This window comes from Dendrobates tinctorius, unplaced genomic scaffold (assembly GCF_039654945.1).
Source record: "Dendrobates tinctorius isolate UK_male_01 unplaced genomic scaffold, ASM3965494v1 ptg000019l, whole genome shotgun sequence".
Classification (NCBI taxonomy): domain Eukaryota; kingdom Metazoa; phylum Chordata; class Amphibia; order Anura; family Dendrobatidae; genus Dendrobates; species Dendrobates tinctorius.
In genome coordinates this window covers 72,658,785-72,674,632 of record NW_027361687.1, presented here as the reverse complement: position 1 = coordinate 72,674,632, position 15,848 = coordinate 72,658,785, and the positions used below count along the sequence as shown (strand labels likewise).

General features: G+C 44.9%; 1 protein-coding gene across 1 annotated transcript in view; it reads left to right on the top strand.

The window, feature by feature from the left end:
* Positions 1 to 907: 907 nt before the first annotated feature.
* The window catches only part of HORMAD1 (HORMA domain containing 1), a 140,140-nt gene continuing 125,199 nt past the window's right edge, over positions 908 to 15,848 (top strand). The window contains exons 1-6 of the mRNA XM_073567236.1: positions 908 to 940; positions 1,131 to 1,275; positions 1,354 to 1,417; positions 3,744 to 3,780; positions 5,236 to 5,256; positions 5,650 to 5,676. Coding sequence (XP_073423337.1) covers positions 908 to 940; positions 1,131 to 1,275; positions 1,354 to 1,417; positions 3,744 to 3,780; positions 5,236 to 5,256; positions 5,650 to 5,676 — 327 coding nt within the window. The remainder of the gene's footprint in view (positions 941 to 1,130; positions 1,276 to 1,353; positions 1,418 to 3,743; positions 3,781 to 5,235; positions 5,257 to 5,649; positions 5,677 to 15,848) is intronic.

Here is a 15,848-nt window from a genome sequence, read left to right as displayed (position 1 = left end):
CACAGACGTCTGCATGAGATTTTAAGGCTATGAGCATATGTTGAGTAAATGGATGCAGAAATTTGTACACTATTTCTGCGTCTTTTAGCAGGAAAAATGCATTTGCAAAAAGGTGTTTTTTATGTGTTTTTGTCCTGCGTTTTTGATTGACTTGAATGAGTTCAATGGTGAAAAACGCTGGCAAAAATGCACAGAGAATTGTCATGCTGCATATTATTTTCTGCTAAGGGGTGGTGGCTTGCTGCACCTATACTTAAAGGCACTGGATACTTTTAAGTATTTTTTGCTCTGCTTGGCTTAAATCTACCTAATCCTGCACCTTTTTCAGATACCTGTAAGCACTCTATAACTTAATATATAATTTCCTGAATTTAGCACTTGAACTTTATATCAGGCTTGAAAATATTATGTGTCTATGGTAAAAATAGTTTTGCATGGAACTTTGTGTGGGTCAAGCCAGGATAGTGCAATCTTGAAGATTATGCCCTAACATGAAGGCTCCATACAGGATGCATTCTTTGAATATATATTTTTGTTAGCAAGCCACTTTTCATACTTTCTGCTTGAGTTTTTAAATAATTTTAAAATGACTCAATAAAATAATTTCATTTGAAATTTCATTTTTTTGCAATGGATCCTCTTTTTTCCTAAACTTTGACTTTTGTAGGGATGTGTTATGATATTATTTTCTGCACCAAATATGCAAGTTAAAAATGCTCGATGTGTGCATGACACTTCGGGTTTCTCATTTACTTTGCTGGCAACAAGATTGCTTCAGGTTTTGCATGGCAAAAACGCACCAAATCTGTGACGTGTGCACAAGCCCTAAATGTAGTAATTGGGTCTGTAAATTACCAGCAGCTCTAATAAACTGGGTGTTATTTCAGGTTGTGGACAATAATTAACAATGGCTACTGCTCAGATGCAGCGAAGTGCTGTGGTAAGTCACATTTTCCTGCCATATGTACAGGTGTCTTCATAACCTTTTGTTTCTGTATCTATAAATCTATCCCATAGCTTAAAGGGGCTTTCATGTACTTATTAATGATGGGGGAATCATAGTTTTTAAGGTTGAAGGTAGACAAGTCCATTGAGTTCAACCCATACCCTGGGGCATCTTTTGTCTTCAGAGTACAGTGACATTACCAAACCGCGTCGCTACAGAGCAGCAGTCCATGGTTCTTGTGAAGAGGCTGCTTGCCGTCTCCGTGTCATGTATCACCTACCTGAGGGGCTTATTCCCTGAATATGCATACGGTACAAGATACCTGGAAGGTAAGATCCCTTAAAATTACCGTACCTGATTTTTCAGCGTAGAAGTCCTCTGTGACGATTTTTCTTCTGGTCTTCCAGACATATGTGTGAAGATCCTGAGGGAAGATAAAAGCTGTCCTGGCTCCACTCAGCTTGTGAAATGGTGAGATACGTAAGATGCAGGATTTCAGAACTTAAAAGCAAAAAAAAAGCATGGTGGTTTTCATTTTGTTTAATTTTTTCCCCTAATAGATGCCTTAAACAACGAATGAAAGAGATTTAAAAAAAATCTTGGAGCCCTACATATATAGAATTATTTTGAAGACATAGAGTCAGTCTTTTTAATTGAAAATTGCTCTCCAGAAATCAGCATTAAAATTATTCCATTCTCCGTCATGCTTGGGAAAAAAAAACATGTTTTTAACAATTCAGGTTAGAATGGGTCTTACTTTCTTAATTAACACACTGAAAATAAATTTTTCCATCTTTGGCAACTTCAGTTAATGAATAAACCACTCAGACAAGACAAGCCAAAGATGAAACTGACAGATATTGCTTAATATTTACCTAGAAAAATCATTATGGACAATTTTCAAGTGCTGCATGCCCTCTTCACAGCCCTGGTGGAAAAGACCTTCCCGACCCTCACAGATTAGGCCCCGTCCAGACCCTCACAGACAGGGTCCCCTTCCCAACTGTGAGACTTTGGTAGTACTCTTGGAGTGGACCTGCTGGACCGTGGCAATGAACCTCCCACGGGCAAGCTGACCAGGTGGACCACCCCCTATACAGGGAGTGTTTGGGGCAGGCCCGTGGGTAACTATCACCACGGCAGCTGGTACCCAGGGAGGGGGCCGCGAGGACCCAACATAACACAGGAGAGGCAGGCAGGAGGACTCCTAGAAGAGGACCATAGGGAGCGGACCAGTCAGGAACATGGATGGAAACCCAGGCGGCAGACACGGACTGGAAGAACCACCAGGAAACCAGGACAGCACGTATCAGGACCTCGGGAATCCGGATCCTAGGGAAGAGAAACAGTGGAGAATCACTAGTATGTGAGAACGGGTCAGAAGCAGGAGCGCGCACAGGGCACAGAGGGCCAGGATCCAAAGCAGGGCTCAAAAGGATCATCAGGCACTGCGTGGAGGAAGCAGCGGCCTGATATAGGACACTGCTGAGAGCTTCCGGGTCATGACCCTAGGTTGAGGAGAGCGCGCGCCCTCAGAGGGGATAGCAAGCGCGCGCGCGCCCCTGACTGTAGTATGAGCGCGCGCCCAGCGAGGGGCAGGGAGCCGGGGGAGGAGCGCGCGCCCGTGGACGCTGAGGAGACCGGGCGGGGGCGAGCACCCGGTAAGCCGACCGGGAAGATTGCGGTGAGGGCTGGGGCAGGTGAAACCGCGGCGTGAAAGCCGCCAGGGACCGCGGCAGGGAGTGTGACCGCGGGGAGAGCCGCAGCTGCGGCATGACACCAACCCTCACAGATAAGCTCGCCATCCCGACCCTCACAGACAAGGCCTCCGTTTTGATCCTCACAGACAAGGCCCCCGTCTCGACGCTCACAGACTTGGCCCCCTTCCTGACCCTCGCAGACAAGGCCCCTGCCCAGTCCCCACACACTAGTGATGTGCAGTCCATCTCTTTTTGATGATCTGGATCACTTGTTTTGAATCACAAAAGGTCTCCTATTAAATAGGGAACACATATTTAAGATGAAATTAATGCAGCTGAAACCCCGCCTACCTGTAGCCAGCCATTGAAATTGCATGGGGGTCAAGGTTTTGGCTGGTGAAAACCATCTTTTTACCCTCAGGCCATTCAGAGACTTTTAGTGGCTACCATCATTCGCAGCAGGGAGTCGACTCTTTATAAACGACTCATCACTTCCACACGCAAGTCTCCTGGTCCCAGCAGACATGGCCTCCAATCCATCCTCGGTTGAGAAGGCCTTCTCCCTCAAGGTGCCTATCACAGCCTCAGTGAACAAGGCCCCCAGCCCCTAATTTGGCCCCAACAGAGAAGGTACCAGGTGCTAATTGGATAAGGCCCATGTCCTGGCCCTGACAGACATAGCCCCTGCAGAGAAGGCCCCAGGCCAAAAATGGTGTCCTTTAGCATAATATATTAGCGTACCTATTGCATAGTCTGCTTAAAAACATCAAATGGGGCTGACAATCTTTCAGGGTTTTTTTCAGGGTTTTTTTTAGGTACATTGATCCATTGTAAGACCCGCAGTGCCTCATATTGGCAAAGGATGTGATAGGGAGAGCTCCTGCAATCAACAAATTCTACTCTGGAAAAGTCAATGTGACCATGTATTAGGCTATGTTTTGCAGATGCGCAACGTTTCCCACCCTGTGCCTATACTTCTGCAGTGTGAATACTGCCTTGCTTCCTTTATAATACTCCATTTCCTACTTAGCGGCCGCCTGACGCTTATAAGGCCGGACTTGTATGAGTGTGTAATGCTACATGCATTTTTGTTGCAGGATGCTGGGGTGTTACGATGCCTTACAGAAAAAGTATGTAAGTATTGATATCAGTATAGGAACCAAATCAGAAATATGACAAGCTCTGCCCTCTCCTTGGCGATTGCTAGAACACAATCACTTAAGAAGGGGCAATCGCACCTGAGCCCCGGAACCTAGGGGCCCATATGAGCAGACTATTACTGATAAAAATGTGCAATAGTTGGGGCCCCTGATAGATATTTTGCAGCAAGTTGTGCTACTGGATCACATCAGCTGCATACTGTACATTGGGGGGGGCACTTTTTACACATTAGGAGGATGAGTCTTATGGATGACATCCAAGGCTTCAGAGCTGAAAGCGTTACCGGCCATGCTGACTTGGCTACTAGAACATGTTCTGGCCTTGACAATGTTGATGATTATGGCTTAGAGCCAATGAAAACCCCAAAGTCATTATCTCAGTAAATTAGAATACTTTATAAAACCAGCTTGAAAAAATGATTTTACAATCCGAAATGTTGACCTACTGAAATGTATGTTCAGTAAATGCACTCAATACTTGTTCGGGGTTCCTTTGGCAACAATTACTTCATCAATGCTGCGTGGCATGGAGGAGATCAGCCTGTGGCACTGCTGAGGTGTTATAGAAGCCTAGGTTGCTTTTATAACAGCCTTCAGCTCGTCTGCATTGTTGGGAATCTACAATCAATGATGGTTTCAGGAGCCATGTCATCTGCTCGTGTAGGTCCACTGTGTTTTATCAAGACCAAAGTCAACGCAGCCATCTACCAGTAAATTTTAGAGCACTTCATGCTTCCCTCTGCTGACAAGCTTTTTGGAGATGGAAATTACTTTTCCAGCAGGACTTGGCACCTGTCCACACTGCCAAAAGTACTAATACCTGGTTTAAAAACAAGAGTATCACTGTGCTTGATTGGCCAGCCAACTCACCTGACCTTAACCCCATAGAGAATCTATGGGGTATTGTCAAGAGGAAGATGAGTGACACCCGACCCAACAATGCAGACGAACTGAAGGCTGCTTATCAAAGCAACCTGGGCTTCCATAACACATCAGCAGTGCCACAGGCTGATCGCCTCCATGCCACGCCGCATTGATGCAGTATTTGATGCAAAAGGAGCCCCGACCAAGTATTGAGTGCATTTACTGAACATACATTTCAGCAGGCCAACATTTCGGATTTTAAAATCATTTTTTCATGCTGCTGTTATAAAGTATTCTAATTTACTGAGATAATGACTTTTGGGTTTTCATTGGCTGTAAGCCATAATCATCACATTAACAGAAATAAACACTTGAAATAGATCACTCTGTTTGTAACGACTCTATATAATATATGAGTTTCACTTTTTGTATTTAAGAACTGAAATAAATTAACTTTTTGATGATATTCTAATTTTGTGAGACGCATCTGTACCTGACTTTCTAATGTAGTAATATAGTAATATAATATAGTAACATATCATTCTAATCTTTTTGCTTTGTACAGCTAAGAATGGTCGTATTAGCAGTAAGTATTATAACTTATTTTTGTTTTTAGTATTTTGTATGTTTTTTTTGCCTTTAAAATTGCCATTTTATACAAGAACCAGTAACCTAAGGGTAAAATCAAGAGTGGAGAGCCCAGAATAAAATAAAGTAACATGTTGCTTTTGTTGTACCTTGGTATTATGTGGAATAAAGCCAAATTACATTTTTGATGTAGCCCCAAATAAAAAAAAGTAATAATATTTATAAAAATTGTGTGTATGGAAATATATGCATAAGGTACAGATCTAAAGATAGGAGAAGAGGGCATACTACTACACTTGTGTTTATGGCACCTGTTTATGATTTCATACACTTTTTCTGAAATGTTTTGCAGTCAGCAGTACTAAAATATGTGTTTTTATTGCATTTTCAGCTATATACTAACGTTGAAGATCCACAGGTGGGTATGGTCAGCACTTACCATACTGTTTTGGCTCCTCTTCTCCAATGTGTAGAAAGCTGTGAAGAACAATGCCAAAGATTCATTGAAATGTACTGGATCTCACTGATTTAACTTAAAGACGAATCCTCATTAAAATCCCTCTTAATAACTGTGCACTAATGTGTAAGTGCGCTACTGATTGTCGTCTTCTTCCGTTTCTAGCACCGCTCCGATTTCCTTCTGAACCACTTGACTGCTATTAGGCAGTTCAAACAGCACCTACTGTGCAGAGAGGCAGCTGCCTCCCTAATGTAAGACTATGAGCCTCAGTACAAAGCTCCATAGATTTACATTTAAGAGGGTAACAATGATAGCCTATCCTTAGGATAGGTCATAAATGTCTGATCGGTGGAGCAACTCCACCGGTCAGCTGCTCCAGGTATCAGCGGCAGCTGGATCTGCTCAGTTGCAGAGCTGCACATTACAGCTCTGCCTACTGTGTAGTGTCCGCAGTAGGGTACTGCACATCCACCCTTCAAATCAATACAGAACAGATGTGCAGTACCCGTCTGTGGCCACTATTCGGTTGACAGACATGTGCTGAGCAGTTCCAGCTGCTGCCGACACCGGGAGCAGCTGATCGGTGGAGGTGCCCCACTGATCAGACATTGATGACCTAACCTAAGGACAGGCCATCATTGCTAAAGTCTTGGACAACCCCTTTAAGAAAGCTACTGTCATAGACACCGCACAGAGCCAGTGCGCGTGTCCTGAGTACAGAAACAGTGCTAAAAGATACCTGTGGAGCAGGGCAGCAGAGGTGACAATGCATGCTTCAAACTATTAGTGTCAGGGTCCAGTCAGCGCTGGAAAGTAAAGAGGCACAGGACCTGCGGACACTGAAATTAGCAAACTGGCACAGGACCTATGATCAGGTGACTGCAAGGGGGCGGGGCTTAGCGTCCTGCTTTCAGATATGACAGGACACCATACAACAACTCAGAGTCAGGCAAAACGGAGGTCACAACAGTACGGGCAAACGAGGCACAGGAGGGACAAACAGACGGGTAGTCAGACAAAGCCAAAGGTCATACACAAGAGGGCGACGTGGTACCAAGGGAACGAGCAGAGAGAAGTCGGGTCACAAGCAGAGAGTCATACACGAGAGGTAGCGCAGTACAAGAGGGCCAGGCAGAACTCGTAACAGGGACAGAAACGGATCAAAACCAAACAAGCAAGCAAAGTATCGGGCACAAGGCACACGTATGCACAAGGTCAACTAACTCAGCCGAGGGCATGAGTATAACTGACACCGGACCTAGGTCCAGTGAGCATTAAATAGGCGCCCTCTGCCAGAGAAAGGTGGAACAATTAACCCCCAGTCTGATCAGGACGGGCCAAAGCGAAACCCTGTCCTGGATCTTGACAGTACCCTCCTCTCAATGGGGGGCCACCGAACCCCCAGGTCTCTCAGGGTACTTGGCGTGAAAGGCCCGGACCAGCCGATCCGCATGGACTGATTGAGCAGGAACCCACGACCTTTCTTCAGGACCGTAGCCTTTCCAATGTATCAGATATTGAAGGGCACAACGGACCAACCTAGAGTCGACGATTCGTTCCACCTCGTACTCCGACTGCCCATCTACCAAAACCGGTGGTGGGGAAGCTGATGATCCCTCCCCACTGGATCTCACAGGTTTCAAAAGGGCCTTATGGAAAACATTTGGGATCCGCAGAGATGGTGGGAGCCGCAACCGAAAAGCCACCGGGTTAACTGCTTCGGTAATTACATAGGGACCTATAAACTTGGGTCCAAGCTTCGCAGAGGGGACCTTGAGCCTTATATTCTTGGTGGACAACCATACCTTATCCCCAATCTGAAACACCGGTCCCGCGGATCGTTTTTTGTCCGCAAAAAAATTAAATTTGTCCTGGGCCTTCATAATGTTACTCTGGACCTCCCGCCATACCTCCCCCAACCGCTGGATCGTCTCATCCGCCCCAGGACACCCAGAATTCAAACGGGAAAATTCTCCAAAATGAGAATGAAACCCATAATTACAGAAAAAGGGAGATGTACCCGTAGACTGGTTAATGCGGTTGTTAAATGCAAACTCGGCCAACGGTAACACAGAACACCAATCATCCTGTCGGGCTGAGGTCAAGCAACGCAAAATTTGCTCCAGATATTGATTGGTTCGCTCGGTCTGCCCATTAGTCTCAGGATGATAAGCGGATGAAAAGGACAGACCAATACCCAACCTCTTGGAAAAAGCCCTCCAAAATCTGGAAACAAATTGCACTCCTCTATCAGACACCACATTCAAGGGTACCCCATGCAACCGCACCACATGCTCAACGAACAATCTGGACAATGTTTCCGCATTAGGTAGAGCTGCCAAAGGTACAAAATGTGCCTGCTTACTAAACCTGTCCACCACAACCCAAACGACGGTATTACCCTTGGAGGGGGGAAGGTTGGTGATGAAATCCATGGACAAATGAGTCCATGGTCTCTCAGGAATTGGCAGTGGTACCAATTCCCCGGCCGGCCGGTTATGGGGGTTTTTTGCACGGGCACAAACATCACAAGCAGACACATATTCCCCAACGTCAGAGGCTAAAGCAGACCACCAGAATACTCTAGAAATGGCCTTCCGGGTAGCTGAGATCCCTGGATATCCACCCAGAACTGAGTCATGGAACTCCCGGAGGACCTTGAGGCGAAACTGAGCTGGCACGAAAAGCTTATCCACCGGCTTTGTCGGAGGTGCCAGAGACTGAGCCTCCCGAATCTCCCATTCCAACATATTAGAAATATCTGCCACCACCACCCCAGGCTGAAGAATGGATGATGGAGGTTCCGGGGGGGACACCGGATCTAGACTGCGTGACAAGGCATCCGCTCTGACATTTTTAGATCCTGGCCGAAAAGTCGAGAAATTGACCCGGGAAAAAAAAGTGACCATCTAGCATGTCTGGGAGTAAACCTTTTAGCTGACTCAATGTAGGCTAGGTTTTTGTGGTCCGTAATTACTGTTAAAGGATGGACAACCCCCTCCAAAAAATGCCTCCATTCTTCAAAGGCCAACTTTACGGCCAGAAGTTTTCGATTCCCCACATCATAGTTTCTCTCCGCAGGGGAGAACTTCTTTGAGAAAAAGACACAAGGTCTCAAATTGGTCAAAGTGTCAGGTCCCTGGGACAATACCGCCCCCACCCCCACCTCTGAGGCGTCTACCTCAACAATAAATGGTTCCGACGGGTCCGGTTGAATAAGAACTGGGGCAGATATGAAACATTTTTTTAAAAACTGAAACGCCGCTACCACTGCGGTTGACCAATTCTTGATATCAGCCCCCTTTTGAGTCATGTCTGTGAGGGGTTTAACCACCTGTGAGAACCCCCTTATAAATTTACGGTAATAATTGGCGAATCCTAGGAAACGCTGCAGAGCCTTCAAATCACAAGGCTGAACCCACTCGACAATGGCCTGCACCTTATTAGGATCCATGCGATACCCCTCAGCAGACAATGAACCCCAGAAAAGACAGTTCCTGGACAAAAAAATAAGCATTTTTCTAATTTAGCAAAGAGACAGTTCTCCCGGAGCCTTTGGAGAACTGCCCGAACATGACCAATGTGAGCCTGTTTATCAGGAGAGTAGATCAATATATCATCCAAATATACCACCATAAAACGTCCAGTGAAATCAGAGAACACATGATTAATGAAATTTTGGAAAACCGCTGGAGCATTGGTCAGACCGAAAGGCATGACCAAGTTTTCAAACAACCCTTCAGTAGTGAGAAAAGCGGTTTTCCACTCATCTCCGTCCCGGACTCGGATAAGGTTATACGCTCCCCGTAGATCTAACTTTGAAAACCACTTAGCTCCGGACAACTGATTGTATAAATCAGGAATAAGTGGAAGGGGATACGTATTCCTCATAGTTATCTTATTTAACTCATGAAAATCGAAGCATGGGCGTAAACCACCGTCTTTTTTCTTTACAAAAAAGAACCCCGCCGCTACGGGAGAAACAGAAGGATGAATGTGTCCCTTACGGAGACTCTCGGAAATATATTCTTTCATCGCGGCCCGTTCTGGACCCGAAAGGTTATACAAGCGGGCTTTGGGCAATTTAGCACCTGGAACCAGGTTAACGGCACAATCAAATGGGCGGTGTGGTGGTAAAACCTCAGCCTCTTTTTCAGAGAAAACGTCCGTATAGTCTTTCAGGCACTCCGGAATACCTTCCAGACCCACGGACGACACAGACACCGTAACAAGACATTTTTCAGAACAATAGGGACCCCATTTAACAATGTCCCGATATTCCCAATTAATTACAGGATTATGCAATTGTAACCAGGGGAACTCTAACACCAGTCCCGCAGGCAGGTTGTCCATAACAAAACATGAAATATGTTCCTGGTGTAAGGAACTCACTTTAAGGAGAAACTATTCAGTGCGAAACATAACGTTATTCTTAACCAGTGGTGTTTTGTCAATGGCAACAATGTGAATAGGAGTCTCCAACCTAACTGTCCCTAACTTACACCTGACCACCAAGTTCGAGTCAATAAAGTTCAATGATGAACCGCAATCCACGAAGGCAGAAGTGGATGTAGAGACACTCCCACAACAAAGTTCCACTTGTAACAACATTTAAGAGAAGGCAGAAAAGGGTACCTGAGAGCCTGGGTGACCTCCATGACAATCATCCGGGCTCAGTCGCTTGTTAGTCAGTGGACCGGAGGGGCAATCCTTTTTCCAATGTCCAGAATCACCACAGTTAAAACAGCATTTTCCCATGCACCGTTGTCTCCTTTCATTTTCCTTGAGGTCGATGGTTCCCATCTCCATGATTTTCAATGTAGGACTGGCTCCCCTTCCTTGGGAGAATAATGATGTCTCTGTTTGCATCACTCCCCTCGCCCGTAACCTGCGATCCATTCGGACGGCCTGTGTCATAGCCTCCTCCAGGGAATCAGGCGGAGGGTGGAGAGCCAAGGCATCTTTCAGATGTTCAGACAGGCCTCTACGGAACAAACCCCGGAGGGCGGCGTCATTCCAGCAGATCTCCCAACAGTACGGGCAAATGAGGCACAGGAGGGACAAACAGACGGGTAGTCAGACAAAGCCAAAGGTCATACACAAGAGGGCGACGTGGTACCAAGGGAACGAGTAGAGAGAAGTCGGGTCACAAGCAGAGAGTCATACACGAGAGGTAGCGCAGTACAAGAGGGCCAGGCAGAACTCGTAACAGGGACAGAAACGGATCAAAACCAAACAAGCAAGCAAGATATCAGGCACAAGGCACACGTACGCACAAGGTCAACTAACTCAGCCGTGGGCATGAGTATAACTGACACCGGACCTAGGTCCAGTGAGCATTAAATAGCTGCCCTCTGCCAGAGAAAGGCGGAACAATTAACCCCCAGTCTGATCATGACGGGCCTAAGCAAAACCCCGTCCTGGATCATGACAGCTACTTACAAATGACACGCAAACCCCCGTGTTTCCAGGTCACGATGGCCAAAAGAGGAATGGAGAAGTGCTGGAAACCAGGGAAGGCAGCTATTGATATGAACTGTAATGCTCTTACACTTCATCACAAAGGTAAAAAAAAATAGCAAAATCTCTGCTCTGAACAGTCACACTGCAGAGAGCTGGAAGACAGCGACGCTGAGGAGTCCGGACCCGCGGCCAGCGACGAGAGGTGAGTATTTCATTTTTTTTCAATGGGGCCCATTCTATATGGAGCATTATATGGAGCTAATCATATACTGTATGTAGCATTAAATGGGGCACATTATATATGGAGCCCATTATGTATGGTGCATTATATGTTGCCTATTATATACTGTATGGAGCAATAAATGGGGCTCATTATGTATGGATCATTATATGGGGCTCACTATACTGTATGGAGCTTTATATGGGTCTCATTATTCCGTATTGAGCAATATATGGGGTTCATTATATTGTATGGAGCATTATATGGGGTCCATTATTCTCTATGGAGCAATATATGGGGTCCTTTATACTGAATGGAGTAATATATAGGGCTCATTATTCTGTATGGAGCATTATGTGGTGCCCATAATACTGTATGGTTCATTATATGGGGCTCATTATTCTGTATGGAGCATTATATGGGGTCCAATATTCTCTATGGAGTATTATATGGGGCTCATTATTCTGTATGGAGCAATATATGAGGCTCATTATTCTGTATGCAGCATTATATGGGGTAGGATAAGCAAGGCAGAAGTATTGCATAAAATTTTACGTTTAAAGGGAATCTGTCACCCCTTTTTAGTGATATCATGTAAAAATATCACCCTATTGTGCATCCATAAGGATTCTTTCAGGATTTTTTATTCCCCCCGACCCCGCACCTTTGATGCTAAAATACCTTTGTTATGTTGGTGAAGAGGTATGCAAATCGCCGCGGTCCGGTCCGATGGGCGTGGCTTAGTCGGCTTCTTCCCCCTCCCTCCTCGACTTGCTGAGCGTAATCTTCAACTGTGAATATCACAGATAACGTTGTTTGCCGCACTTGCGGGGGGGAATAAAAAATCCTAAAAGAATCCTTATGGGACGCACAATAGGGTGATATCTTTACATGATATCACTAAAAAGGGTCATAGATTCCCTTTAATTAAATGTCATGACTGTTTTTGGCTCTCCGATCCAGTTTTAGTCAGTGCGTCTTTTGCCTCTTTTCATCTAACCTCCAATGTCCAATTTTTGACCCTCTCTCCTAAGAAGAGGTTGTAGGCTCTTGTCCATAAAGACAGTTTTCCGCACTGCTCTTACATTTTTCAATTATTTCTATATATGGCCTTCAAATGGGACTTATGTCTACATTTACCCCTGACTTATCCTGATATCATTAGTCCTGGGTTTGTCTCTACGGGACTGAACATATAGTGTTTAATTGAGTTTCCCATTTATCTTTTTACATAGGGGGAGCTATTACATGCTTACCTTGATCCTGTGAACGCTACACCGGAAGTGATGTGTGCGTTCCACCGTTGCACTCCACTATACAGTGCACCGGAAGTCACATAGCAAAATACATTAGACGCGTGGGAAGTGACGTACGCCTATCAGCTGTGCGCTCCACCATGGAGGGCACCGGAAGTGACATTCTCACCACCACAAGCGGCGGTCTATTTAACCTCTCTTATCACCACTGTGCACTTAACCCTATATGTGCACAGGTCTGACAACCCTTGCCCTACTTTTTCATGTCATGGAATGTTTAATGATCTAGTGATCTTCAACCAAGATTATTGGTCCACCTGACCTAATAACCTTACTTTATTCTGTAACTGATGAAGGTCTGATGTAAGACCGAAACAATTTGCTTGCTACTAGTGTGAACAACATTAAATTATCTGATCACTTAAGTTGAGTGCCAAGTCTCTTAATATATGTTAATGGTGTGGGAACCTACTCTGGCACCTACTAAACCTGTGCACACACTAATCTATTCAACAGTCTAGCATGCGTATCAACAGTGCTGCTTTGTGATACCATTTGAAATTTGGAAGACCCGCCCCCTGAGCCTTTGTGCCTATATAAAGTAGCCATGCCGATCCAGGGTCTACCACCCCCCCCACACACACACACACACACACAACTCTCGAGATAGCTGATTGGATTCTGGAAAAGAAAGAGGAGGAATTAGAGGAAATGTCCGCAAAATATACGGGAAATGAGGCAGTACGTTCATTTTTATCGTATTAATACAGCCGAACCAAGAGAGCTTATATAAGTCTTTCAAAGTCTTATTCAAAAGGGGTTGGAAGTTTAAATAATATAGTTTAGTATGATCTGCCGGGACAGTTACCCCCAAGTATCTTAATGCTGTTTCCTGCCATTTAAAGGGAAAATTATCCTTAAGATGTTGAACTTCATCTCTAGATAAAGTTATATTAAGGGCTTCCAATTTAGAATAATTTAATTTTTAAATTACTAAGATGGCCAAATGTCTCAAATTTTTTGACTATGGAGGGGAAGGAAATGCGAGGCTGTGATATAAACATGAGGAGGTCATCTGCATATAAAGCCGATTTATACTGACCTACCCCAACTGGAATACTGTGAATGCTGGGGTTCTTTGTAATGGCTATTGCCAGATGTTCCATTATCAATATATACAAGAGAGGGGACAAAGAACACCCCTGCCGTGTAACGTTATTGATGTGGATACGGGAGGACAGGAACCCATTAACCCTAACCCTAGCTGAAGGGCTCCTATATAGAGAGAGAATCTTCTCGATAAATTTGGCGCCCAGGCCCAATTGATGCAAGGAAGCCGACATGAAGCTTCAGCTGACCCGGTTGAAGGCCTTTTCCGCATCAACCGAAAGTAAACACAACAGGAGCGATCTGGACCTTGCCTGAGCCATCAGGAGAAGAGTTTTATACATATTATATGTGGCCTCCCGGCCCTTGACAAACCCTACTTGATCTGTATGAATAACCCTGGGTAACAAAGGCGCCAACCTATTGGCCAGAGCCTTCAAAAATATTTTGATGTCCACATTAATCAAAGAGATGGGCCTATAATTGGAAATTAACAATGGATCCTTCCCAGGTTTTGGTAAAACATTGATGTGGGCCTCCAAGGACTGGGGCACGAATGGGGATCCCTCTGACACATAACTGAAGACTTTTGTTAGGAAGGGACAAGCTACTCGTTAAATAATTAATAAAATTTTGGAGTGAACCCATCAAGGCCTGTGCTCTTTCCCACCGGATTTGATTTAATAATGGCATCAATCTCTTCCTCTGAAAAGTCTTCCTCCAGAGAGTCCGCAACATCAGGATGGACAGTTGCGAGGGTGTTTTGTCTAATATAGTCATTTATTTTGAGGTGAAGTGAGGAAGCTGACATGTCCCTGAATAAAAGTTAAATTTTATACAATATTTCTACCTGGCTTATCCTACACTTTTTGTTTGATTGGTAGCCTTACACATTTATAGCATTACATGGGGCATATTATTCTGTATTGAGCACTATGTGGTGTCCATTATACTGTATGGAGCATTATATGGGGCTCATTATTCTGTATGTGCCACTATGTAGTGCCCATAATACTTTATGGTGCACTATGTGGTGCCCATAATACTGTATGGAGCAACATACTGGGCTCATTATTCTGCATGGAGCAATATATGGGGCACATTATTATGTATGGAGCTCTATATCTGGTGGCATAGTACTGTATGGAGCAATATAATGGGCTCATTATTCTGTATGGAGGACTATGTGGTGCCCATAATACTGTATGGAGCAATAGGTAGGGCTCATTATTCTGTATGGAGCACTATGTGGTGTCCATAATACTGTGTGGAGCAATATGTGGGGCTCATTTTTCTGTATGGAGCTGTCACGATTCATTTTTGGATTTGTCTCAGCTCTGGCTCTGCTTTAATTTAAATGATTTTTTTTGCTTTCATGCCAGCAAGTGTTAATGTCAGTGTTCTTGCTGGAAGCTGCTTTCTTGCTGGTCAGTTGATGTGGGTGGTGAGTGACCACTCCCACCATCCTTTAAATAGCCACATGATGCATTAGCTGACTGTTGGTAATAGAGTTATTCTATGAAGACCAGCCTAGAAGTTTGGAGCACTCTGGTGCAAGCAGTTTATCTGATACTTCTGTGGAGTTTGGTTTCCTGATTCCGTGACCTCTGCTGTGTGGAGCTTGGCGGTTGTGGCTGGAGCTAAGTTTTTTGTTCTCTTTCCTTGTCTGTCTCGTGCTTGTCTCTACCTCCTGTGTTTTTTCCATCTGCAGTGGTGTAGCTAGTGTCCTTGCCGGCCAGTGCACTAGCCAGGGTATAGTGAGGTAACAGCTAGGGACTAGGCACGTGATGGCTGCAGGGGGAAGGACCAACATAGGTCATCAGGGGAGCTTAGGGATAGGCTCAGGCTGTGGTTAGGAGGTGCCCATCCCTCGCTCCCTACTGTTAGGGTCTTCCTCTCCCATTTTCCATCTCGTTGTTGGTGTTGTGTCGTCGACTGGATTTACCCGTGTGGGTACTGACAGGATCATTATGTGGTTACTATAACACTGTATGGAGGACTATGTGGTGCCCATAATATTGTATGGAGCAATATATGGGGCTCATTATTCTGCATGCAGCTCTACTATGTGGTGAACATAATAC